The sequence below is a fragment of the Capronia coronata genome (genome assembly GCF_000585585.1).
Source record: "Capronia coronata CBS 617.96 chromosome Unknown acBCG-supercont1.2, whole genome shotgun sequence".
NCBI lineage: Eukaryota > Fungi > Ascomycota > Eurotiomycetes > Chaetothyriales > Herpotrichiellaceae > Capronia > Capronia coronata.
In genome coordinates, this window is record NW_006912894.1 from 431,323 (window position 1) to 456,939 (window position 25,617).

Consider the following 25,617-nt stretch of genomic DNA (forward strand, 5'->3'; position numbering starts at 1 on the left):
GGCATCCCTATTCTGTCCCAGCCAGGAGGCTCCGCTGAACATCCAATCCCATCGAGACACAAGAGGGGTCGAAATGAATCCAACTTATGCCGCACACTTCAACTGTCCCGGACGTAGTTGAGAATGAAGTACGTACACGTACACAGTTACTTTACAGAGAATCACCCACCACTTCGAATCTGTGAGTGGGACAATAATGATCGTCATTGATGTGCACAAAAGAACGCGATCCGCCGGATAACACCTATATCCAGTCCGTAAGTTATAACTGTCGTGCCAGGATGGACACAATGACATTATAGTGATCTCCCGTTTGAGGCAATTTCCGGTGTTCTCTTTGGCATATCTGACTGGCAGCGTCATAGACTTTATCATACGTCGGTCGACAACTGTCATCTGTATCCATGTCTTCCCAAGACCCTAGTCTCATGACAGCACTTTATGTACCTACTACGTACTAGTACTAGGTAGAGATGGAACTCTTGACAAATCTCATATGTCCGAGTTCCGTGGGAAGTCTAATCAAGGGGTGAAGGCAAAGGTACATTAAGGAGGGTAAAAGTGTTAGTAATCGTCCTGCGATAGATATTGAGAGCTTGTTTGACATGGCTGCCTGCAGATCAACCTCTATATGAATCAGGCATAACAGTAACATGTAGGTAGGCATCTTTGATCGGTTGATGGTGTCCAACTCCTTGGATACACATTGACAGCCAGCGTCCTTGGTCACATCTGCTATCGAATGGAGGTGCAAAAGTTGATTTCAATTACATTTCGTACAAAGCATAAACCTTGGTCGTCGTTCATAGTACCCCATTCATGTCTTCATAACTCGTTAAACAACGCCTGCTCCCGGCCCATGATGGCAATGTCCACTGGGCCATATAAGGGACCGAAGAATGGTACCATGCAAACCAGCAAGATAGCTTGTCCTCCCGAGTATTCCACAGCGCCGTCGGTCGTATATCGCTCGGTCCGGTGTGAATTAGTCCTCTTCCATATGCTAGGCTCATCTGGAACCGCTTTGAACCTTCGGCCTTCAAAGGAACGGTTCATCTCCCGGATTGATACGCATGAAGGCTGCAATGTCTTGCTGTGTCAGTGGATGGCTCACTGGCTGTGAGCGTGAACCCCTCCGGACAGTATGAGTACGGTTGCCGGCAGCATCTGGTTCGCCAGTTACTTCCGTCGGCCAAGCAAACCCCCCGGTGTACGGTACCTTCATTTCCGAATCTCCAAATGTGCCTGTTCCGTCCAGCCCTAGAGTATGATCTAGATCCCACATGGAGAAGCCCGGGCCTTGACCAGCAGTTCCTCCGCCCATGGGTTGTCCCAACATTGGAGGGGGTGCTGTGTATGAGAATGTTGGAGATGGCTGGTATATGTTCATATTGGACGAGTGCACGTTCATAGCCGGGACTTGCTGAGCCGTCGGTGGAGGACGATGAACAAATTGACGCTGGTTCTTCGGCACTGCAGAAGGCTCTCTCGGCAATTTCCTACCGGCCTTATCCAGTCTGAAGGGTTTCGCGTCCTTGTCAATATGCGATGGTGGCGGCTCCGACGGGAGAGCACCCCTTGGACTGCAGCCGAGGCTCCTGCAAAGCGGTTTAGCCACAGCAGCAATATTGTCGATATCCAGGTCGATGATCGGTGACAGTCTCCGAGTGAGGATCTAAGCCAGATTAGCAAGGGGACACGAGCATCAACCTGATGAAACTCACCCTCAATACTTCCAAACATTTTCTCGATCCAATATCCAAGCAAGATGTGCTGGCGAGGATCCGGATCCCACATTCTGTGTCTTTCTGTATAGCCGCATATTCTTTGTTTCCGTGTTGGGTTGCCAGGAAGAATACCAATGTCACGAGAGACAAGAACACCGTGTAGACAGATTGCCATGCCGCCGGTGCCAGGAACCCTTGCTTGAGCATTGCATCCGATCGCGAAATGGTAAACCGGGAGATCTTGATGCAAGCTGTTGCACAGCGCAGTAATCGAGGATCAGGAGGATTGTCGCTCTTGGTCCTTGCCAGATAGTGCAGAAAAGGTCGGTAAAGGAGGATGTGGCCGAAATTGTGGACCATTTCGAGCTCATAGACAATGCTAATACCGTAGTTAGCCCAAAGGTCGAAGCATTGACGGGAAATGCTCATTACCTGCTCAAGGAGTCGTTTTGGTCGGATGAACCGAGAGCGCTAGACAACCCCTCCCTCCAGGTCTTGAAGTCTTCCTCAATTTCCGAGATGATGGCATTGCTCACGTAGATTCCCTTGGATCCGCTGACTCGGTGGGCCTCTGAATCAGTTTTAGGATACAGCTTCTGTGTCACCTTCCCCATGATCAAGAGAACGTCGAGATATTGTGCGGACGCAGCAAACATCCTCCTCGTGCTTATCGAAGCAAACCCCCCACTGTCTTCATTTTCGTAGTCCCGCACATGACCGCTCGGCTTGGGTTGGTCCACATAGTCGAGGTTGATCATTCCAGGAAGGCCGAGAACGGTGCCACTGTAGATGTCAAGCTTGACAATTGTCCAAAACACCCGTCGCCGAATGTCCTTTTCAAACTCGGACAAACCGTCACACGAAGCCTGGGAGTGGAGGCCCATCTGCATTGACGCGGCGACCGCCAATCCAATGAAAGTATGGGCAGTGGCCAGTCGAGCCGTTGACATGAGGAAGAGGATGAAGCACAACAGAGTCTGTAAAGAGAGGATGTCTCGGCAATGATCGAGATTTACCATTCGTCGGGCAGCGATAACGTGGCGCATCCTGCGTTCGATCAGCATACGCAAGACACAAAAGAACATCCCAGATTGGCTCACGCTTGGTTGAGGGTACCCTTGCATCCATATTTACGGTGCATCTTCTGGTGAAACACATATCCCAACGCAGTTACCATATAAAACAAAGGTAAGAAATCGTGGTCGGAATCCTCAAAGTCCATCGGGTCCAAGTCGTAGATGCGATCTGTCTGTTTCTGGAAAGTCGGTCCATGTATAAACTGCAGCAGCTGATATGTCTGCTGGAAAACGACATGAAGTAGCTCCCTTGCCGTCTGCCTGGAGGGTAACAGCTTGACGAAAGGAACATCCGTCGCTAATGCCTGCTTATCTGGGAGTGGAGAGTCGAAGAGTCTTGACATGGCATCCAGGTCAACGGGGCCATTGGAGGCTTCATTACTTCCGGAAGGGTCTTGATTGAATAGCTGCTGTGTCTGATGAAGAAACGCAAATCCTGAGCCACCGCCATAGTATGCAGTGGAGTTCTTGTTAGAGGTTAACCGGCCTTTGCCGTCGAGCATGTTCTCGAACTGATCCTCTAACCGATGATCCGTTGGACCCGGTGTGTCTGAGGCGGACGAAGGGGACCCAGGCGGCGAATCAAAAATGCTGTTCACCTCAGCATGAAGCTGCGAAGATGGAATTTGCGCTTCGAGCTTAGATAAAAGGGCGCGAGCCCGACGTAACCGATCCTCGAGGATCTTTGTTCGGGGCGCCCCTGCCGTGCGCTGACCCTTCGTAGAGGTAAACGTACAGTCTGTCAAGAGGGTAAGCCAGGTCAGGTCGTCCAAACATTACTCTCCACGTTATACTCACGGCGATCAAAGTCCTCACACGGATCACACGGCTGTCTGCCATTGCATCGAATCTTCCGGAGCCGACATTCATTGCACGCCCTGCTCACACGCGAGTATCGTCTTCTCTTCGTAGGACCCGGTGAACCAGGCTGGCTATCATATTCTTCTTGCATCGTGGACCTGCTGTTGGCAGAGTTGACAAAGGTGATCAAGAGCCGGCCGTTTAACAAGCATCCACAGTGGAAGAACCACCGGCACGGACAGCTTATAGTCAAACGATTTTGGAAGCATCATTTCGAGCACTCTGATCTCACACTGCCCCACAAATGAGCGACAAAAGCTTGACTCGGAGTGCCCCGGCCAACAACCTATCCAGATCGTCCATGCAGACAGCTATCCATGGCATATGCGACGATCAGGGCTGAGTTTCTGAGGAGGCAGAACGTCTAGGCTGGGAAGCCCGCCCAGGCCTACAAAGGGTCCTTCGGAAAAGGCATGGAAAAGATGACCTGGACAGGGCATGCGGGAGCGGTGTGGCGGTTTCTTCAGCAAATGAACTAGCGTTAGTCGGTAGCCCCTGCCGAGGGGTCTTCTGGTCCCTTAGCCTACCGGACAAGAGGGCACGGGGATTTGTTTGCTTGATAACCCTGAACGTAGGCCCGCGCGGGGCTTGGTGGTGTTGCTCAAGGCTGAACTCTCGGAATCACGGTTTGTGGGTTCGTACATTACAAGGGCTCGCCGTGCGTTCCAGAAGACTGAAATGGTCTGTGGAATTATCGGGTTGTTGTTGCTGTACCAGTATCCCATGAGGGCGGCAACACCGAGCATCACGTGTTGGGTGACCTTCAGAATTTTGGTCCTACCAAACACATCGGATTTCAGATCCCGCAGCCGCTATTCGTGATTAGCATCGATGCGTGGCGACCTGGGAACCAGATGTGATCCGAGTCCATTTGTCCCTCGTTATTTTTCTCGACACGAGGGACCGGTGTCAAAATGGCGCTGGTCCGTTGATGTGGTAGGCTGATTGAGCTGTCAAAAAAAGAGCCATCAGTACTGTGGTAGACATATCGACGTTATGGCCGGGACCACTATCCCATGTCATTGGCGCCTTGCACAAGTGGTTGCGACCCAGTCTCGACCTCGAGCTGACGATCATTACTGTGAGTATCGTGCCCAGCCCACCATAGTGTGGTGCTATCCTGGAAGCCTGATTGATATGGCTCAGCGGCTCTGGGATCTTCGGCGACGGGAGGCCGGTCGAGTCTCGATCTTACTTTGTTAGCTTGGACCCGGCGAGAACCGCAAGCGGCGGAACCGCGTAACTCTGTACACAGTGATTTGCTCGCTGGCCGTCCACCCTCTTCGAGAATTGTCCCATTTCGTAAGACTTTGTCCATATTCTTGACAGTCCTGAAGGTCTGGTGATGCATATACTAGGCTGCGATCGGGGTGCGTTGCTGACATCGCGGCTCGGGCTTCAGCTTTGCGTTTCATCGACGAGCTACCTTCTCGGGTCGCAAAAGTCCGAGAACGAGGACGAAATACGGGTAATGTGTATCCAAACTCTACTCGATAGTGCTGCGGTACAGGACCACTTCGGAAAAGCAGACGGCAACATGATAGGATTGTCAGTGGCTTCCGTCACCACAACTTGTGGCGCCTCGAGATTCGCATTAGAGTTTCGGAAAGTACCTCATATCGTCGTTGTCAGCCAGGACCGTTTGGCGTGTATTCCTTTCATCCGACAGTACAAGGATTGACGTCGTCATCGTGCAACCCCTGCAAAAATGAATGCCATGCAAGTTGGGAATGGAAGTTTGAAACAACGCCGCCAGAAGATGTCTAGACCGTCCAAGTTGCGGTGACCTGCAGTATTCGGGCTTTCAAAAACCCGTGGTTGAAATCTCCGCTATGGTTGGTTCGAAGAGGTCATCGGCTTGCAGGAAGCTGTCGCCAGTGCGCCACGGGCAGACTGATGCGGCCTTGAGGACAGATGGCGCAGACATGATGCACCAGCCTCAAGAACAAGCATATTTGGCCTGCAATACTGTAGTACGTCCGTCCCCACTTCAAATAAGTGCTTTTCTCGCCAACTCGATCTTACGTGCAGCCTCGCCGGCCTTGTAACCTCCCTTGCTCGCACAGACGGCGATTCCTTCACCTAGTTCAACCTTGTCCTCCACGTCCTGATGAGGACAGGGACAGTGGTGTGGAAAATGAACGCAAGCAAGTGTGTCGGGGCAGAGATAGTTGGAGCAGGTTGCTAAACACGTCAGCAACATTCAACACGTTTCCTCCCTTCCCCCGAGCTCGAATACCACGCCTGGAAGCACCAACAGATGTGCGGCAGACTCATTTACAAGTCGATTCGCGTTCAGATGTGCTGGGACAACAATCTGGAACATACCTCCTTCCCAGTTTTGACGATACCAGCTAGAATCGCTGGGGACGTTCTGCTTCTCTTGTGTACTAGCCTGAGCCTGCTGCCCACCCTGGAAAAACTGCTCGAAGAATTGGAACTGGGCGGCGGCAGATCCAGCGAGGGCGAGAATAAGCGATAGTATTAGTCTCATGCTGGGCTTGCGTTTCTTGTGAGGATGTTCTGGAACAGAGAGAAGTAGGAAAGGAACTTGAAGTGAAGGAGACAAAGTGGTCTCTTGGATCTTGCAGTGGTGAGTCTCAAATAGGTGTTTGACCGAAAGCGGTTAGCGTGGCTTGCATTTCTTCGTAGTTGGCTCAATTCGCGACATCTTCAACCTGGTTAAACAGCCTGCAATCAACGTCAACATGCTGCAGCCACGATTATACAGGCCTGCAGTGCCTTCAGACACGCTTATGACTTCTTTGATATCTTCTCTGAGCTCCTTGAGCCTATGCTCTAAGCATTCGCACCTGCAGACCTTCCTGACCACGACCTTTGTTCGACATGCTTCTCACGCACAGCAAGGACGGGCCAATGGCCCTGGTGACTCTGCCGGAAGACGATTAGGCGCCAAAAAGTCGGCCTCTGAGTACGTCGTGCCGGGGAACATAATTTTCAAACAGAGAGGTAAGGGTTGATGGGTTCCTCTGATTCGACATCTCTAACGAGTCCGGACTGCAGGCACGAAATGGCATCCTGGCGAGAACGTGGGCATTGGCAAAGACCACACCATCTATGCGACGGAACACGGTTACGTTCGATACTACCGAGATCCCCTTAAACACCCCAAGCGGCGATATATAGGAGTGGCATTGGAAAAGGAAGGCCCGGGCTCGCAGCTGCCATACCCTCCAAATGCACCCTCTCGCAGACGGCTAGGCATGTACGCGACGCCGGTCAAAGAGCCGCAATCGGGCAAAGACACGCTAGATTCGTCAACGAGCAGTTACAGCTATGCCGCTTTCAAGACCGGGTCCACTCCCACGATACCTCCGCCTACGATTCATCGACAGGGCACGTATCGTGAAGCCAACGTATCGATTGGACGTGCCGCAGAGAGAAAAGGAGTCAAGGTCCGCCCATATGATCGACGGGACCGCTGGCTGGCCTGGAGAAGACGTGCTGCTCGAGTGAAGATGGGGCTGGAAGCGAAGGCAGCCAGAGCCACGAGAAAGTCCAAGGGCAAGAAGTCGAACAAGGGTGCAAAGATGGGTGTCAGCCAGAGATAGTGTTGTGTGTGATAGGGAGCTTGCTTGTTTCAGATAATGTATCCCAAAGCCAACAAGTGGCAATGTGAAGATGAATCAGCGGAGATCTGAATTATGTGCGGTGTTGTGGATATCTTCTATACCGCACGAGAGGCTCAATTGAGACCAAACGGCATTACGGCTTTGTGGCCGTGTCGTAGAACCGTGCATACGGTGCAGGAGACGTTCATCAATTCTAGAGTCCGTTCTCGGCCTTGAATTTATCCCATGCCTCGTTCAGCGTGCTAAAGACTGCCCCAGCGATCATGCGCTGCTCGGTCGTGGCATCCGTGGGGATCTAGGAATGGCGTCAGTTACCAGACACTCGCATAGTACAGGCACAAACAGCTGATTGAAACAATCCATGGCGCGAATGACGGGCGGAGTTGCATATCGCGATAACGCTGGAGCATCGTTTGCTACCACGGGATCACGTACCTTGTCAGGATGCACCTTTGCTATCCCCTTCATATACTGTACTTTGACCTTGGCCGGGAGCACCAGATCGGCCATGCTGATCTTCTTCCAGCCAGAGCCTTCCCACAGGACGTTCTCCAGGCTCCCTAGGAGAGCCCGCAGGTTATCGGCCTTGCCTCCTTTCCAGGCTTGAACGCGAGCGTCCACAGCATCAGCCAGACGGAATTTCTCGTCATCAGCTTTTTCTGCGGCAACATTGGCGGCACGAAGCCGTGCAACGGCCGCTGCTGTGGACGTCGAGGAAGACGCCGATGCTGTCGCTGCAGGGCGGCATCTCGTCCCAGGCGTCGACGTGGCAGGTCGCCTCGCTGCCATCGGCAGTCCTGCTTTCGCGGCTTGCGGGTTCGCCGCCTTCTCGGCACGGATGCGTCCTTGAATGCTCGTAGCACCACCGTGGCCTCCCTCGACGGCTTCACGCCAGACGAGAGCTGCCTCCGCCCATTTCTCCATCTGTTCCAGTGCTTCCGCTTTACGCATCAGAGCCTTGCCGTAGTAGTCACGCATGGGTTTGGGGGCATCGCCGGTGCCAAAGTCAATAGTCTCCAATTCACCCTTGGATGGACCGATCACTGCTATAGCCCTATCGGCGTCAGCAATGGCAGCTTTCGGCTCCCCGATTTTGAGTGCTGTCAGGGCCCGGTTGGTCAGAAGGACAATGATCAGGGGATGGGTATCAGGGAGGTATGATATCGACGTGGCGTAGGACTGATGAGCAGAGGAGTAGTCGCCACGTTTAAAATGTTCGTTCCCTTTCTCACGGTGGGAATGTGATGCTTTGAGACTGATATCGGACACTGGAGGGACTTTCCTAGTCGGAGGTGGTGGTCGTACAGGCGCCTCGACTCGCCGCGCCGGTTGTGAGTTTGGGCGTGTAGGAAGCTGGGTTGCCACGCTTGTTGGGTGCCTTCTACTACCCAGTTCATTGGAAGCCCCAGCAAGGAGGTCTGGCTCTGATGATGCAACGGGTACCTGAGCCGCGGTCGGGGGCTTCCGCCTTCGTGCTGAACTGACATAGGCTTGAGCGGCCTGCTGCTCAGCAGCCGTTTTGTTCAGTGTAGTTCGTGAACTTGCTACCGGAGCCGAGTTCTGCTGCCGCATGAACCCTGGCGGTTTCTGGGACAGCGTCTCCCGCAGTTCAGAGTGCATATTTGGGGATTGGTCGCGGGAACTGTCAGCACTAGATTCGAATCGCCGCTCGGGACGCGCCGATGCCATTGGGCGCGGAGGAGGCGTTGGCCGGCTAGACTCAAGCATCATTGCCTCGTCTGTCACACGCGCGGAACCTTGTGTTTCCATGCTTGGACCGCTTTGCCTGTTTGTGGCAATTTCGTCTTCCCTCCGTCGTAACCGAGGATCCGGCTGGATGGGGCGCTCTGCTTCTCGCATCCACCGGGGTTGACTGCCCGAGTCGCTGTCAGAGTTCAGTTCTTGCACGGCTTGTTGAACTTTCTTTGTACCCTGTTTCCACAATGCGCCAGCTGTTTTCAAAAGGTTGGTCCCAAATTCCGCTGCCATATGTTCAAGGTCTTTTTCTGTGGCACGCCCCGAGCCTTGCTCTCTACGTTGGACGCCATGAGAGTCTTCCGATCGTGCTGACGGTCTTGTTTGTGATCCGAGCCGGCTCCTCCCATGCTCCCCATCTGATTCTCTTTGCCGATTGGCAGCTCTTGGCTGTGTTTGTTGACGTGATTCGGCATGTGCTTGGTTAAGCAGGTATCCAACGGCAGCCTGGATGTCTGTGCCAGAATCGGTTTGTTCTAAAGCAATCCGAGCCTTCTCCGCGGGAAATCCCATGTCAACAAGCTCCGCAACCGCTCTGTCCTGAGGATTAAGGCTGGCTACACCTGACTCTGCAACAGGTGGAGGAGATTCCATCCTTGGTTGGACCGGGGCATGCGCAGGCGCGGGTTTTCCAAGTAGTCCCAACACGTCCTCGTCACTATCCAGAGTGCTCACAGCAGCCGTGATGACAGTCTTCTGATGTCCTACTTTTGAAAGTTCGAACGGGTCGTCATCATCGACCATCTTGGCTTCCTCCGAAGGCGCTGATGTTCGGCCTGATTTCGCCTTGGGAGGTTGGTTGAATGCTGCAAAGAGATCATCGTCGTTGTCATCTTTCACGGCGTTATTTCTTGAAGTCGCCATATTCCGAGCACTCTCCACGGCTGGTGTCCCCCTACCACTGCCCAGACTCTCCCAGAATTGGTCATCGCCGCCGGCATATTGAGCTGTAGATGCTAGATTCTGCGCCCTTTGTTGTTGCTGCCTTGCCTCTGCCTGCCTCTTCTGTTGTTCCACTAGCGACAGGTTCTTGCTAGAGTTCCCTCCGAAAGGTACCAAATTCGCGAAGCTGTCATTTGAAGGAGTGATCGGCTTCGAAGGAGGCTGAGGAGACGTCGAGCTCAATGGCGAGGCTCGCCCTGAGGCCGGGGGAGTGGGTTTCAGCGTAGAGAAGGCTGAATAGTTCGATGCGGAGGGCTTCTGTCCATTAGCCGGGGCTGAAGACCACTTCAACCCCGCTATATCATCCATGGCTGCGAGGAGGGGAATATCAAGAAGGAGAAGGAGAAGAAGAATTGGTGCTCGCTAGTGGATGCATTCTAAAACGCCGTTCACCTATGCGACCCAGGAAAATATGTAGGATGGAAAATGGCGGAGGGAAAGTTGTTTGATGTTGGCGTACGGAGTGACATGCGGCCAACAACCCCTACAACCACTATAAATCAATCGAACGTGGCTCGTGTTTTGAATGACAGGATTCTTGCCCCTTTAACCACACGTCCAGTAGTATGGCCCGCATGGGGTTCTCACGGAACTCATCGATAGTCTTGCATGCCCTAGTACGGCGGCCCCCAGGCACACGATTCCAACATACTATTAAGCTCGTTCATGTCTGGCCCCGGCAGATTTAGAGGGTAGTAATTGATCAGAGTCTATCTTTGCTGCAACTTGTGCCGCCCTGCGCAAAAACCGATCCATTGTAGTATCTGCGGGCTAGTACTAGGTAGACTACATGTGCCTTATCCAAACACACCGGTGCTTAGTCCGTCTCACCACGACTTCGGGTGGTTCATTTGGGCTTTCGTCTATGTCAAATTCGATCTTGAGGATTCTAGGTAGGTGTAACTACATGTAGGGTAGAGGGCAAATAACTGGTGCCACAGTGTGCACGGTTAGGGCAGTAATATCGTGGCTCTGGGTGTCTGGGGTGCGCCGGAAGCCTCGTGCCGCGGCTGCTCAGATGGAGGTTAGGGTTCCTTAGGAGGGTGCCGACCGGGATTCTGGCAGGGGGCTCCCTAGCCCATAGGGAGAGGCTGTTCCTGGCCCGGGTTCGATGTCCTCGGGCCATTATGGGCTTCCTAGGCTCCTTAGGCCTTGGACCATCCTAGCTTCTAAGCTGTCTAAGGTGCAGCCGGTACCTTACATAGAGGCTAAGGAAGCTAAGGAGGCTTTGCGCAATCACCACGCGCCATACGCGAAGCGTCCTTAGCCTAAGGAGCCCGCTTAGAAGGGGCGCACTGGCTAAAAGTCGGGCTCGCCCTTGACCGGTTCGTCCTCGTTGACGGCTCTTCCGCTATGATAAAGTCTCCAGGTACCTGGGGCATGTATAGACTCTAGGTAGCAGACTTCTCCTGAACTGTGCATATTCGTTGCTCCCACTCAAGCCCACAGAAAACATGGAAAAGGGTAGAGCTTGTCGCATAAGTAGTAGGTTAGTAGATGAGGCTTCGATGACTGCACTCAAAGAAGATATTGAGCGGAGTGCTCCTCGATATTCATTCTACTCAACAGCATCTTCCGTATGCTGTCCTTGCCCTGATAGCCAACGGCCGCAAGAAGCACCTCAAAGATTCTTCTAGCAGCCCGCTTGCAGTGATTTCAGTCGTGTCTCACTTCGTCTGCCACCTCCTACTACTGCTCACGTTATTGATCGTTTTCAGCCTGGATCCTTTGGCTTTGAGTCTTATCCAGCATCAACGCTTCCCCAGATTATTCTCTTCCGACCTTACGACCATCACTGGGTTGAGCGAGCTTGGTTGAACTCGTCGCTACTGCATGACAGGTTTGCCGGCTCATCTTCAAACGGGCTGCATTACTATTGGCATACTGACCCGCTGCGCAGGTCAATTAGGGACGACGAATGGCTGGCAAGGTTACGTCTCCCACCACCTAGCCGCCTAAGGGCCCCTTGCAGCTTAGCCTCCCTAGCCGTGAGCCGTGAGCTCCTGGTCCGCCTATCAGCCCCTGCAATCCCACTGCCTCCTTAGCCACTGGCTGGAAGCCGCAGGAGGCAATCGATCGGCCGATAGGTCTTCTCCGATATGATGGGCATTTTCAAGAGAAGGGAACAACGAACACCTCCAGATGGATTGAAGCCTGACACAACACTCATCAGGCCTGCCTCCACGGTCGACCTCATCTCAAGCTACTCACACAAGTCCCCGAAGCTCGTCGGCGGAAAGTCGTTCTCTCCAAACATGGCAAACGTCTTACCCGAAACCCCCATCCCGGAACCGCCAGATCCAGCTATCAAGCCGGCAGCCTATCTTCGAAGCATTCATGCCGTCCGAGCAAGAACGAAACTGGTTCTCGAGGAGGCCAAAGTGAACGCCCTAAATCACTTCACAGTTGACATGTCCAAATTCAAGGATACTGCAGATTATGTCGTGTCTATCATTAAGGTAAGCTTCGAGTTCAAATGGAAGACGCTCGGCGCGCAAACTGATACTGCTTAGCGCGACTTCGCGGGAGACTATGCTTCTATTCCTCCCCATGGCCGGTGGCAACATTTTGAGGTCGGGGGAAGACCAAGGGTCACACAACTGCTGCAGTCATGGTCAACTTCCATCGACAACCAAGAGCGGACCCGTCGACTAATCGACTTGTTCCTGGTCTCGGTCCTCCTAGATGCAGGAGCCGGCAATAAGTGGTCTTACAAGTCCAAGGAGTCTGGTAAGGTATACGCCCGAAGTGAAGGGTTGGCCGTGGCTAGCTTGGAGATGTTTAAGGCTGGCGCCTTCAGCAGTGACCCCTCTCAACCTCATCAGGTGGATGCTGCTGGTTTGAGTAAAGTGACAGTTGAGACATTGGCGCGAGGTATGCAAGTGTCCGACGCGAACCCAATGTCTGGGCTTGAGGGCCGAGCTGGCCTGCTCATCAGATTGAGCACCGCGCTTCAGAAGAATGCCGAGATGTTCGGCGTGGATCCTCGGCCGGGAAACATGATCGGTAAGGATGTCTTTTATCTTTATCTTTTGACGGCTGGACTGAATCATCTTAGATTACTTGATGTCGCATCCGACAACTCAAGCGGCCTCAGTTCCTGTCGTCGTATTACCTACTCTCTGGAGTGTCCTCATGGATGGGTTGTCAGATATCTGGCCTGCCACTCGAACCGCGATTCAAGGGCTACCGCTCGGAGACGCCTGGCCTTGTCAAGCTATGCCCAAGTCCCCTCCAGCTCAACCCTGGGAGACGATTGTGCCCTTCCACAAGCTGACGCAATGGCTGTGTTACTCCTTAATGGTTCCGATGACCAAGCTACTCAACGTACATTTTGCCGGCGCTGAACTGATGACTGGCCTTCCGGAGTACCGCAATGGAGGTCTGTTGGTCGATACTGGATTACTTACTCTGAAAGAAGAGGACCGGCAGCAGGGCTTGAAAAACTATCATCAAATGGTCGGCAACGGGAATGCTGTTGAGGTCGTCCCGACCTTCGAAGCAGGTGATGATGTGATCGTCGAGTGGCGTGCTGTTACCGTGGGATTCTTGGACGAGCTTCTCGTCGCTGTCAACAAAGGTCTCGGACTACAAGGAGCAGAACAGCTAACTTTGGCACAAATGCTCGAGGCAGGAACTTGGAAGGTGAGCAGTTCTGAATCATTGATGCTGCGTTGACTGACAAGGCTTTACAGGGAGGACGAGAGATTGCGCAGGTGTCACGGCCCATTACTGGAGGACCGCCCATTGGTATCATCTCTGATGGGACCGTATTCTGAACGCTTTTTGCATTCGAATGACAAGGATCGCACATGGTTGATAGGCGACCACAAGAGGTTCACGACACTAGCATGATTATGGAGACACGCTTTGACGATGGCTTGCTCAAGGTATGCAGTGACGGACTGTTTCTTCCTATGATGCAGCGGTGGCACCTGGTCTTCCATCCGGCCCCAAAGCTCCAGTGGGCTGCCCACGACAACCGAGTGATAATGACCCAGGATGGATGGAACACTGGCATCGAGACAGCTGCTATGTACAAGTAGAAGAATGAATGAATGAATGATAAACACGAGTCTAGCCGATAATGCCCTTGATCTCTCGTTCAGCCTTGTTCTGACGCAACCGCAGCCTTGTAGGAGAATGCGCTTGATGATGCAATACTCCTCTGCAGCAACAGCCAACTTACCCTTGCCAGCCTCGAACTTGCAACCCCGCCTCTGTCTCCCGCACATCACATCACTGTTGAAAGGTCGCACCCCTGCGAGCAAACCCGGCGTCCAAGAACCGATCAGCAAGATGGACACTCGCAAGCGAAAGAAGAAGGTGCTCCTGATGGGCAAAAGCGGCTCCGGGAAGTCGTCCATGCGGTCCATCATCTTCAGCAACTACGTCGCAAAGGATGTCCGACGTCTCGGAGCGACCATCGATGTCGAACACAGCCATGCTAAATTCATGGGCAACCTTACACTTAACTTGTGGGACTGTGGAGGGTAAGCAAGACAGCCTTTCTTTCTCCCCAAAACAAAAAGGTGCCGGCATTTCTCACAGACATTGACGAGTTATTCTGTTCGGCAGACAAGATGCGTTCATGGACTCATACCTCAACGCGCAGCGAGAGAACGTCTTCTCCGACGCCCAAGTGCTCATCTACGTGTTCGACATTGAATCGCGGTCGGTCGACCAGGACCTGGAAACATACAGCCAAGTGATCAAGGCGTTGAAGGAGTACAGTCCGACAGCACATGTCTTCTGTCTGATCCACAAGATGGACCTGGTGCAGACGGAGCACCGCGAGCGCATCTATGAAGAGCGGTGCAAACTGATTGCCGCACGCTCCGAGGGCCTCAGTCTGGAGACGTTCGCCAGCAGCATCTGGGACCAGACCCTGTACAAGGCTTGGGCAGGGATTGTGCACAAGATGATTCCGAACCTCGTGGTGATCGAACGGTTCCTGCAGGCGTTCGCAAAGCAGTTGTCGGCCGAAGAGATCGTGCTCTTCGAACGCTCCACGTTCCTGACCGTCACCAACGTCGTCACCGAGTACGGCGAAGACAATCCACACCCGGACCGGCACGAACGCATCTCCAATATCTTTAAGACCTACAAACACACTGTCGCGAGGAATACCAGAACCACGGCTGCAAGCGCGGGCTTCATCCTGTTCAAAGTCCAGACGCAGCGCTTCAATTGCTTCCTTGCACGCTTCACGGACAACACTTACATCTATGTCGTCATTCCGCCGGGAGAGGCTGCTTTCAACTGTGCCGTGCTGAACACCTTGATGGCCAGAGACGCCTTTGCTAAGAAGACGGGTGTCGAAGGCTGAAAGGGACCTGAGCACCTTTTACTGTCCCTTTGTCCCCCAACACCCTGTATGGCTTCATTTTTTGTCTCCTGCGTTCTGGCTATCCGCCTACATCATCACAGCTAGCGCAGGACAAACAAGACAACCCATCTGTACAACAAAACATCGACTTACCCGCCTGTCAGCACTAGCAAGACTGCCTGCACACACTGGAATGCATCACTTCCCTGATACAGACTAGGATCGTGCGGTGCCTCTTCGCTTCAAAGCCAGTCATCGCATCATCAGGCTCTCCAGCAATCGTGCAGAGGACAACCTGCACGAACAGAGCAGCCGCTCGAATTCTCACAAAGATCTCCTAGGGCTTGGACACAGCCCTTATCCCACGGTAATGCTGATTATCTCCGCATCACCAGGACTGTTCCCCAATATCGGCGGTAGTCACCTACCTATCCCGCAGTGCTCATCATGCTATGTGATCCATCCCCAGGCCTTGTTGGAAGAGGATACATGCAGGAATTGGTCATAATCTTGACACTGTACATCGAAATCCGAGTCCTAACGTGTGGTCTACGTGGGATCAGGGCGAATTGAATGGTAGCATCCAGCATTCCAAGGGAGGCGTGGGGTTGAAGGTCGTTTGGAAGGAGCAGCAGAAGAAAGAATACTATCCATGTCTGGGACCGACCCATAGGGTGGTCTCGCGGACTTCCATGGGCTGTCGCTCTGTCAGCACCGGAGATTGAGACGCCTGTAATAACATTTCCTCCAAACATATGGGCACTTCCGCTATTCATGCAAAGGGTTTTCCCAAGGGGGCTGCGTTTACGAACCCGGGGCCAGAGCCTCTTCACTGTGAACCTTTTATGCATTTTAACAATAGGATAGCTACTAGCTACCGAGCCTTGTCCTGACTAAGCGCCCACCTCGGCCACCGTTTTGCCCTCTTGCATACTAGTCACATTCATCTCCGCCCTACTCTGTTTCTCCTGCTCAGCGAGCCGCTTGGCCTCAAGAGCCTTGAAGTTCCGCATCATGGCATTGCGAGTAAACTCCTCGCCGGTGATGAGGGGGTATTTCTTGAGCGGTCCCTGGATCAATGTATCCCGGCACGGCTGGTTGAAGAAGGCAATGCTGTATCGTTCGCCGTAGTAGTCGTCTGGTTCGCTCGGGGCCTTGACGCGGTGGAACGTCGACTTGAAGCGGTCGTCAGACCACGACATCAGCAGGTCGCCGATGTTGCAGATAATGGCGTTGCTCGCTGGGTCGGGGTCGATTTTGGTCCAAGTGTCGCCGTGGCCGAAGGATGTCGAGGCTTCGCGGCCTGGACAGATCTAGAATACACAAGCAAGAGAGATATTGTCAGTATGGGGGGTGCCAATGGTGAAACAGGAAACGAAGAGGGATGTTCTCATGGGGCAGGCCCGGAAGGAGTTATCGTCGGGGTTGCCGGCTTACCTCGAGACCAGACTGTCCTGCTTTCTGGAACAACAGCGTCAAGAGATCCCAGTCGGCGTGTGCGCCCGCGCGATGCCAGACCTCACCGTTGGCATTCCTGGGGGCTTCGAAATAATGGAGCAGCCGCGCCACGGTCTGGCTTTCGGGCCTCTTCACGTCGTGAGCTTTGATGAAATAGTCGTCGGGAAAGCCCAGGCCGCGGGCGAAACAGAGCATAAGCTTCTCCGAGACATCTTGGACATGCCACATGAACTTTAGACTGGCTTCCTTGAAGCCCGGAATCTCGGCCTCATCTAGCCATTTTCCTTCCATGTTCTGGCCGAATTGCATTTGATACGATTCTTTCTTGTCCGCCGCACCGGTCGATGGCCGAACTTGGGAGTTCTTTTCCCATCCGGCATTGTGGGCGGATGAGAATAGGGCTTTCGCCTTCACTTCGTCCGGCAGTGAGAAGAAACGGGCAGATTGGGCGAACATCTGCTCGACTTCTTGTGGAGAGATGCCGTGGTCCACGACGCAGAAGAAGCCATCATTCTCGGCGGCGGCGACTAGTTGCGCAGTGATTTCGTCGACGCGCTCGGAGAAGTTGGCCAAAGAGATGGTTGGAACTGGTCGGTCAACGTATTTGGTCTTCTCTGGTGCCATGGCGACTAGATAACACCTCGGTCGCGGAGATGTACGTCTTAGGATATGACAGGTACAACAAGTTAGGCTGTGTTGGAGCGGGACGGTGTTGCTTTGCGGTCGATGTGTGCTGTGTGTAATGAAGATTATGTGAAGCAGGTGAAAGGGCAAGTCTCCCTTTTATGTTCAAGAACCTCGACATCTGCAAGAGATCTGATACGAATATGTTGTCCGCTGATAGCAAGTCGGACGGCCGAGTACGGGCCATGCGGAACGTACGAAGAGATAAGGCTGGCAAAGGGAATCCCCGCAGTCAGTCTATCGTCCAATTATTGTGCTGCGATTATCGTACGTTGCTCGGGCTTGGCTAAACATCGGACAGCCTTGCCTCTATCTCAATCATACCGAAAGCTCAAAGTATTGCCGCTTCGGAACACTAGCCTGTTTTTCAGATGTCGAAGTTGAGAAGATCTTCGAACAGGAAATTGTTGCTAATACCAGTGTGAGGCGGAAACAGTTGTTCGAAGGTCTCGTAGCCTAGGTCCGACGTGAAGCTGGGTTCTTGCATCGCCGGTGTACGTGCGTCGCTGGGTTCATTTAGATCCAATGAGGGCTCACCACCCCGGTTGGGTTTCCATAGAGAGTGCGTGAACGAATCATTTCCGACAAAAGATTCGACAAACTTAGGAACGTTGAATTTCTGCCTCTTAGGTTGTCCACGTTCTCCCGCGTCATGTGAGCGCTTTCGGTAGGCGTCCAGTGTTTGGTCCGCTGTGAGTCGGGACTGCTCAGCAAGCAAGGATGAAAGCAGGCGGATGCCACGTAAGGCGATCATGCTGTTGTCGAATTTGCCGAGCATGCTGATCGTATTTTCGACCAGCTTTCTATGTTCATCATACTCGGGTTCATGCTGTTTGCGGTGGAAAATGTCCAAGGCCAGAGTGATCCCAGCCGCAACCATGAATGCTTGATCGATCCATAGCATAGGTCCTTCTTCATCGTAGGCTTGCCTGGCCTCTTTTAGTATGGTCTTCGCCGCCGCCATGCAGGTGCGACGGGTGAAATGAAAGGCTGGTTCGGAAAAGCTGCGGCCAAGGAAAGCACGATGAATCATGATGATCTTGTGCGCGAAGCATATTGTTAAGCTTCGTCTAGCCCAAGGGATAAAGGCCGGCCACTCCGGAGAGATTGCTTCTCTCATGGAAAAATATGCAGGGCATCCATCTGTCGCCAGAGCGCGCATCTTCGCATCGTACTCCAGCACCTGCTCGTATTTGGTGTACAAAGTATTGGAGGTAATGATCGCGTCATGTATCTGAGGCATCAGATATGCTATCTCATAAAGATAGTTTGGGAAGCTGACCATACTGGGGACATTCTCTGGCAATGGCTGCATCGTCACTTCATCGTAGGGCAATGGTTTGAGAGAGGTGAAATGCATCGCTTGGACCGAGTACATCTCCGAAAATGGGATCGAAAACCAATCCTGGATGCAGAGCTGCGCCCATAACCTGCGTCCAGTCTCTCGCATGATTACCTTATCTCGTTGGGCCGGGGTCAGTGGTCCGCCCGTGTTGCCGCAATCGTTGTCTGGCCCAAGGCGCTGAAGCCCCAGTCCCTGACCAATTTTCAGCGCGGCGCCTAATAGTGTACTCTGAGTATTACTGAAACCAAGAACATGAGCGGACAATGTCAGGACAGTGATAGCCTCCACCGAGTAGATGTGATGTCGCCACATATAGTCGGCAAGATTGAGACACGTCACCGTAGCCTTGTACCACTGTCGGCTGAGCTTAGCACGCTCGGTCTTCTTGAAACCCCAGGACAGCGCCAACTGTTCACTCGCACAAGTTATGCTGGCAGCCATCACGGAGAATAACAGGGCAGTCCATCTGAGGTCCATATCCCTGACTTGCAAGCCTGCGGGATCCTTGTAGACCTCTCTGAGCTCTGCGTTAAATGTCGGACCATGAAAGCACCCATGATACCACAAGATTGAGTTGATATGGTAGTCGACCAGTTGGAAGACTTGCACACGACTTGGAAGCAGCATTTGAAGGAAAGAAATCTGAGTAGCGCCTGTGCCTCCCAGGCCAGCCGAGACGTCCCAGTCAGGACCAGTGTCTCTGGAGGCCGAGGCCGGGTCAGCATGGTGAGGCTCTTTCAGAAGTTCAAGAGCTTTGAGGTCGTAGTCAGATAGCTTCGAGCGACCCCATGTCAGAAATTCCAGAACGGTGGCAGCATTGTCTATATCGGCTCCTGGCGTGGTAGTAGGGGCTGGAGTGGAATTAATCGAGTATGTTTGTGGTGCTGGTGGTGGTGCTTGTGGTGGCTGAGGCGCGGGTGCTGCATTTCCAGAAGCCCGCTTTCTTCGTGGAGGGTCCCTGGATGACCTGGGAACACGTTGACCGACAGAGGTAGGTGAGGCGTCCGAGTCTGCCTCGCTGCTGCCGGGCTTGGTGGAAGTTCTGGGATAGATGCGGTGGCGCTTGGGGTCGTAACCACCCTGAGGCCATTCGCGCGTACATTTTGCCCCGTCACCTCTTTTCACGCACCGAACACAAGGAATGTTGCGATCACATTTCTGCCGGCGCATAGAGCACTCGGTGCATGTCTGGCGCTCCTTGGGCATGGTGGCGACGCGTTGTGATTGCGTTAGGGCATGCCGCCTTCGTACCACGAAAAAGTAATCAGAGGCTGATCGAACGAAGGGTATTTGTACGCTGATAGGGAATTGGGTTGTACGAGGGTGGAGGAGGAAATAATCAAGGTTGAAGAACTTCGGCCGTTGACAGTGGAAATTCTGGGGCTGGGGCGCAGGCAAGGCGGGGCCAGGGCTTGGCAGTTGGATTATGTAATGCAACACCAAAGTCCCTGTGGTCATGGTCTCTGTGGTCTCCCGTACTTTGACTGTACAGAGTATAATTTGGACATTCAAGGAGACACCCTCAAGCTCCTATCTAGCTAACCTCCTTCCAATCTCACCCCCTTATCAATCTACAAGATGTGGCGTAGGCGACGGCCGTAGAACTTCGCCTGTGGTTTCATCGAGAACAGGCTCCGCAGGGACCAGCACAAAGAGAACCCGGCAATTCTCCGTACTCGCATTCTTCCAAGCCTGTTTGGAGAGGGAACATCAGCACCAAGACGAAAGATAGGTACATTGAGGAAACGAAGAGAGCACTTACGTGTATGGTCGCCCTTTGCACGACGACGTCCCCTTCACCCATGATCGTCTCAAGCCCGTCATCCAGAATCAGCTTGATGCTTCCCTTGAGCACCACCCCGAGATCGACGCTTTGCGTTCGATGCATGATGTTGACATTGTCCTCGGAATTTCCCACGGCGGGAAAATCTACGATGCGACAGTATACGCCGGACGGGTCGACAAGGCCGATCTTCTTGCCGTGCACGTCGACGAATGGGGTCTGGGCTTTGGCCGGAATCCCATCGGTTTTGTATAGATTTGTGAAGCCGGGAATAATCCCTGTGGGTGGACTGCCTGCGGGGTCGAGCGGGTTGGCTGGGGTCAGGACCTTGTCGCTCGTGAATATGGCCTTTCCGTGAATATCATGACCTGGGTGCCAGTTAGTTATATCGGCGGGCAACTTCGCAGTGAGCAATTACCGGTCACAATACGCCGTGTCGTTGAGAAAGACATGACTGGAAGTAATAGTGTCAGGGGAGTACACCGCACGCAGCGAACTTCCCAAGAATAGACGAATATATATACCGGTATACTCCAAATTTCCACCCGGCTCAAGATCTACAATCCTGCGACCTGCAACCTGTAAGCTGACATCCCCAACGGGTGATTGCGCTCGTCAGATTCAACGGGCTCTTGCTGACACATGATGAGGCTGGGAACTAGATCATTTCGTATTTGATTATGCATCGATGGTATGCAAGAACATGTTATGGGTCCAGCGTCGACCTGTCCGTGACAGAACCGTGGTAACTCCCACTCAAAAAGGCCAAAGTACGACAGTTGTGGACAACTCCAAAGTATCAACTGTTTCAATGGCAAGCAAGTCATATGATACGTGGATGGGAATGATTGGCATCTATGACATGAGCCGAGAATAGTCAGATAGAAACTGCAGTTTTTGACACTATTTTGAGTGGTTCAATCACCATGATTAATTACATTGAGCAACGCGCTTCGCCCATATGCTAACTGATGCCCTGTACTGTATCATGATTCCACCCTTGATGCTTGCTTATGTGCTGGTCGTAATTGTATGATTTTCCAACACCCACAGATGCTCAATGTCAGACTGTTCACAGCAATGCAGCCAGACCCAGAATGGCAGCGCCCGCAGCACCAGACAATGCAGTTGGCATGGCAGCAGCAGCGTTTCCAGAGGATGCAGCAGACGCAGTTCCAGCTGCGGCACTGGAACCGGAGGCAGTGGCAGAAGAAATGACCGAGGATGCCGAGGATTCGATAGAGCTGGCCCGGCTTGAGGCGCTGCTCAAGGCACTACCAGCTGCACCTGAGATGCTGCTCAAAACCGAGCTGGCGCCCGAGCTAAGGGAGGAAAGGGAAGACGCAGCTCCAGTGGCACCGCTGGCAGCCGCAGAACTGAGGCTTGAGATGCTGCTAGAAAGTGCACCAGTAGCGGAGTCAAAGCTGGAGGCAACGGAGGAATCGGCGTTTGTGAGAGAGGCTGATGCAGAAGCCGCAGATTCAGAGGCTGCGGAGGTGATGGAAGAGAGGGAGCTGGCCGCAGCTGAGGCTGACGCAGAGGAGATTGCAGAACCGACGGTACCAGAGGCTGAGGCAATGACTCCGGATGCTCCACTACCGGCTGCTGGCAGGGTGTCGGTTTGAGCCAGAGCTGGCACTGTGGCGAGGAGAGAGTAGATGAGGGCGTTGGAGAGCTGCATGGTGGCTGGTTCGGATTGGAACTGAAGTTGGATATGACCTCGTAGGTCGGTCGACGAAGGCGGGTTTGAAGGGTAGGCTGTGAGATGGCGTGATGAGGTGGTAGGTGTAGAGAAGAGGAATAAGGAGATGGAGAGAAGTAAGTTGTTCATATATACCTGGTAGGTACCTTACCTCAGGGCCCCTGCTGCTTCACTCCTGGAACTTGAAGGAGCCACCAGGGGTTACTTCACTCTGGGGAAAGGCCTCGTAGGAGGATACAAACTGCGTCACTACCCGTCCGAAAGCGGGTGCGGTATGGGGACCACTAGGCAGAATCGAGTACTTGTGATTTCTTGATTCTATCCTGGACTGAGCCTCGAGGGGAAATAGCTGGTTTATCACTGGACTAACCGAGACTCCCGACGAGACATCAGTCGATGTACCACAGTGGCAGTACTAAGGTGGCCAGGTCGAACTTGAAGATCGGAACATGGATACAATATTTGAGATCGAGATGTCGTCATACCCTTGTGACCCTCCAGCTGATTCGACAGCCAAGACCTCCATGGTCCACTGCAGCCCATGTCGCAGCTCCAGCCACTGGTGAGATCGCACTCGCCACAGCAGCACCTCACCTCCTTCCTTTGTCGTCACGCACGCCTTGTCTCTCACTGCACTGCATACATGTACCGCAGTCATATTACTCAATGCCAAACGCCCATCTCCACTAACAACGGACTCCCAAAAGTCAACAGAGCCGTTCCTCCCGAGTCCCGAGTGCGGCCATTCGTTCTTCATCTCATGCGGTGTCAATCATGACAGTCGTGGCACCAGTCCTAAGGTCGCTGACTTCAGCATCTAGTAGTACCTGGGCTACCTGCAACAGTCCAGGCCTTTCAAACCAGTCTCATGCAACAGCCGAATTCTGTAGCCTGCGGGCTTACCGGTAAATCTGCCAACGACTGGATCAGGCTTGGTCACCATCATGACCTGCACCCTAGTTGCGATGGCTATAAGATGGCCGACGAAGCGCTCGTTTGTCCTCACGCCCAGATCTCTAACTTTAAACGCTCCCTATATCTCCCTCGACACGCGGCTCCTTACACAATGAACAAGTGTCCAAGAGGAGGTGGGATGCTGAAATCTGACATGCGTATGCAGGGCTAAGATGAGGATATTGGTCATGCCGTGATCCTGGCAGTAGATACCATCTCACAGTGCCGCCTTGGTTCCTGACGTCCGGCGGCGTCTCTGATCTGCACTGAATATTGGCACGAAGGCCTGGGTACGAGTCGGCGAAAGGCATACTCTCCAGTCGGCACTCACGGCAGTCATGCGTGCGAGATCGGAGACAAGAGGCTGCCGTAGGGTCCTGCTGTCCTCCCGCAAGTTGTTCGTTAGCATCAGTGACTACTGTCGAATATCGTACTCAACCCGACTGCGGAAAGGAACTTTTGATATTGGTCGAACCCACGTGGCGACGTAGTTGGATAGGACGCCAGACAACCAACTTTCCGTGTGCGTTCGTATAGACAGGTGGATCATGACCGTTGGGTTTACGGCAGCCTCTGTCTACATAGACAGCATATAGTTGTGGAACGGCCTTTGGGACGGTGCTTTGCACCATAGCCAAGTTAGCCAGTGAAATCGTCGAAGCCCCCCTCATGTATACGAGATGTCGAGCCCGTCGAGCCTGGGATGATAGTCATGGATTCCTCGAATACACGTGTATGGATCTCCCAAGGACGATTGGATGCTTGAGCCTCCAACGCAGGAACCGAAAGACTGTGAATGGACCCAACTTGAAGTGTCCACAACGTGGAGAAACTCCAACGGCCAGGCTTCGTTCAATAATGATGCTCCATCGGGCAGACCACATTATTAGAGAAACCCTTCATCGAAGACGAAAACACCACAACATAAAATGAAGCGACTTCCCTTGTTAACTTGTTTTCAGCGTCTCGTCCTCTCCTACACCGATCCTTCTTGACTTGATCTTCAACAGGATCTCGTCGTCGTCGTCGCCGCCCGCCATGATCGCATCACTACTGGCCGTTGCGCTGCCCCTGGCGCTCCAAGCATCCGCCGCACCGCTGCCAGCGTCGGCTTCTGCGGAAGGGCTCGACATTCCAGCCGCGTTGCAGAACATACTGTCCAACACCCACAACAGCGACGCATACACCTACCCGACCGACCTGACCAGAGGAATAGTACCGGTAAGTGGTCCTGCCAGAATTCCTGTCACACAGACCTTGATACAATCGCAATCCCATCTATAATCTATCACGGCTCATAACATTGTGTCATTCTAACCTTGTCCACGACTCGCAGAAACGGATTCACTCGCACAACGACTACTGGCGCGACGTGCCCTTCTACACGGCGCTTTCTGTGGGGGCCGTGTCCGTCGAAGCCGATGTCTGGCTGTACGACGACACGCTGTTCGTGGGCCACGAAGAGTCCGCCTTGACTCCCGCCCGCACACTGGACTCGCTCTACATCCAACCGATCCTGAACGTGCTGAAGCGCGAGAACCCAAACTCGCGCTTCGTGTCGTCTCCGCCCACGCGCAACGGCGTCTTCGACACTTCCTCGGGCCAGACGCTGTATCTGTTCATCGACGTCAAGACGGCCGGAAACACCACCTGGCCTGTGGTCGTCGAGGCGCTCCAGCCCCTCCGCGACGCCAACTACCTCACCACATGGAACGGCACACACGTCACCCCGGGCCCTGTAACGGTGGTCGGAACGGGCAATACGCCGTTAGACCAAATCCAGCCGGTGCAGCAGCGTGACTACTTCTTCGACGCAAACCTCGCGCTGCTGAACGATACCCAGGCCAACATCACCGCAAGTGTGTCGCCAGTCGCATCGACCCAGTTCAGCCGCTGGATCGGCGACATCAACGGCACCACCTTCAACGAGACGCAGCTGGCGCTCGTGCGTGCCCATATCGCCGAAGCCAACAGTCGTGGCATCCTGGCTAGATACTGGGACACTCCCGCCTGGCCGCTCTCCACGAGAAATGCCGTCTGGACCACCCTCATCGAGGAGGGTGTCGGCTTGCTGAATGCCGATGACCTGCCTCAGGCCGCAGGGTTCGGTGGTGTCGCTGGATTCTGGTGATCGACCGACCCAAAATATTGTGGATGCGGTGGATGGCCCTCCATGCCATCCAAGGTGCCTGAGGAATTTGCATAGAGATCATCTGCCCTTAGATTGCCCTGTCGGGCAGAGAAAAGTGATCGTGTCGAAGGAGCTTTGTGGGCATCGTCGGCCGACTTGCTCTGGAACTAATAAAGAGAGATACTAAAAGTAATTGGACAGCATATATAAAATACATAATCCGATTTATTTGTTGAACACTTGCGACGAATCCCGTTCGAGAAGAATCGTCGAGATC

The 25,617-nt window shown here is 53.4% G+C and overlaps 10 protein-coding genes across 10 annotated transcripts; 4 read left to right on the plus strand and 6 right to left on the minus strand.

The window, feature by feature from the left end:
* Nucleotides 1–1,039: 1,039 nt before the first annotated feature.
* On the minus strand, nt 1,040–3,755 carry A1O1_01825 (uncharacterized protein; the record flags this gene model as incomplete). The annotated part of the gene is made up of 5 exons (XM_007722737.1): nt 1,040–1,675; nt 1,725–2,106; nt 2,160–2,774; nt 2,828–3,542; nt 3,602–3,755. 5 exons carry the CDS (start codon nt 3,753–3,755, stop codon nt 1,040–1,042), a joined length of 2,502 nt encoding a protein of 833 aa, XP_007720927.1.
* Nucleotides 3,756–5,654: 1,899 nt separating this feature from the next.
* Nucleotides 5,655–6,158, minus strand: A1O1_01826 (uncharacterized protein; the record flags this gene model as incomplete). The annotated part of the gene is made up of 2 exons (XM_007722738.1): nt 5,655–5,848; nt 5,993–6,158. 2 exons carry the CDS (start codon nt 6,156–6,158, stop codon nt 5,655–5,657), a joined length of 360 nt encoding a protein of 119 aa, XP_007720928.1.
* Nucleotides 6,159–6,372: 214 nt separating this feature from the next.
* Nucleotides 6,373–7,236, plus strand: A1O1_01827 (uncharacterized protein; the record flags this gene model as incomplete). Its single annotated transcript, XM_007722739.1, has 2 exons — nt 6,373–6,634; nt 6,689–7,236. 2 exons carry the CDS (start codon nt 6,373–6,375, stop codon nt 7,234–7,236), a joined length of 810 nt encoding a protein of 269 aa, XP_007720929.1.
* A 214-nt stretch (nt 7,237–7,450) lies between these two features.
* On the minus strand, nt 7,451–10,263 carry A1O1_01828 (uncharacterized protein; the record flags this gene model as incomplete). The annotated part of the gene is made up of 2 exons (XM_007722740.1): nt 7,451–7,552; nt 7,693–10,263. 2 exons carry the CDS (start codon nt 10,261–10,263, stop codon nt 7,451–7,453), a joined length of 2,673 nt encoding a protein of 890 aa, XP_007720930.1.
* A 1,793-nt stretch (nt 10,264–12,056) lies between these two features.
* Nucleotides 12,057–13,733, plus strand: A1O1_01829 (uncharacterized protein; the record flags this gene model as incomplete). The annotated part of the gene is made up of 4 exons (XM_007722741.1): nt 12,057–12,413; nt 12,468–12,960; nt 13,013–13,599; nt 13,650–13,733. 4 exons carry the CDS (start codon nt 12,057–12,059, stop codon nt 13,731–13,733), a joined length of 1,521 nt encoding a protein of 506 aa, XP_007720931.1.
* A 520-nt stretch (nt 13,734–14,253) lies between these two features.
* Nucleotides 14,254–15,283, plus strand: A1O1_01830 (uncharacterized protein; the record flags this gene model as incomplete). The annotated part of the gene is made up of 2 exons (XM_007722742.1): nt 14,254–14,447; nt 14,533–15,283. 2 exons carry the CDS (start codon nt 14,254–14,256, stop codon nt 15,281–15,283), a joined length of 945 nt encoding a protein of 314 aa, XP_007720932.1.
* Nucleotides 15,284–16,176: 893 nt separating this feature from the next.
* On the minus strand, nt 16,177–17,365 carry A1O1_01831 (uncharacterized protein; the record flags this gene model as incomplete). The annotated part of the gene is made up of 2 exons (XM_007722743.1): nt 16,177–16,596; nt 16,721–17,365. The coding sequence occupies 2 exons, from the start codon at nt 17,363–17,365 to the stop codon at nt 16,177–16,179; spliced, it is 1,065 nt and encodes a 354-aa protein (XP_007720933.1).
* A 427-nt stretch (nt 17,366–17,792) lies between these two features.
* A1O1_01832 (uncharacterized protein) lies at nt 17,793–19,976 on the minus strand (the record flags this gene model as incomplete). Its single annotated transcript, XM_007722744.1, has 1 exon — nt 17,793–19,976. One exon carries the CDS (start codon nt 19,974–19,976, stop codon nt 17,793–17,795), a length of 2,184 nt encoding a protein of 727 aa, XP_007720934.1.
* Nucleotides 19,977–20,336: 360 nt separating this feature from the next.
* A1O1_01833 (uncharacterized protein) lies at nt 20,337–21,005 on the minus strand (the record flags this gene model as incomplete). Its single annotated transcript, XM_007722745.1, has 3 exons — nt 20,337–20,462; nt 20,533–20,921; nt 20,972–21,005. The coding sequence occupies 3 exons, from the start codon at nt 21,003–21,005 to the stop codon at nt 20,337–20,339; spliced, it is 549 nt and encodes a 182-aa protein (XP_007720935.1).
* Nucleotides 21,006–24,247: 3,242 nt separating this feature from the next.
* On the plus strand, nt 24,248–25,340 carry A1O1_01834 (uncharacterized protein; the record flags this gene model as incomplete). Its single annotated transcript, XM_007722746.1, has 2 exons — nt 24,248–24,430; nt 24,546–25,340. 2 exons carry the CDS (start codon nt 24,248–24,250, stop codon nt 25,338–25,340), a joined length of 978 nt encoding a protein of 325 aa, XP_007720936.1.
* Nucleotides 25,341–25,617: the final 277 nt, after the last annotated feature.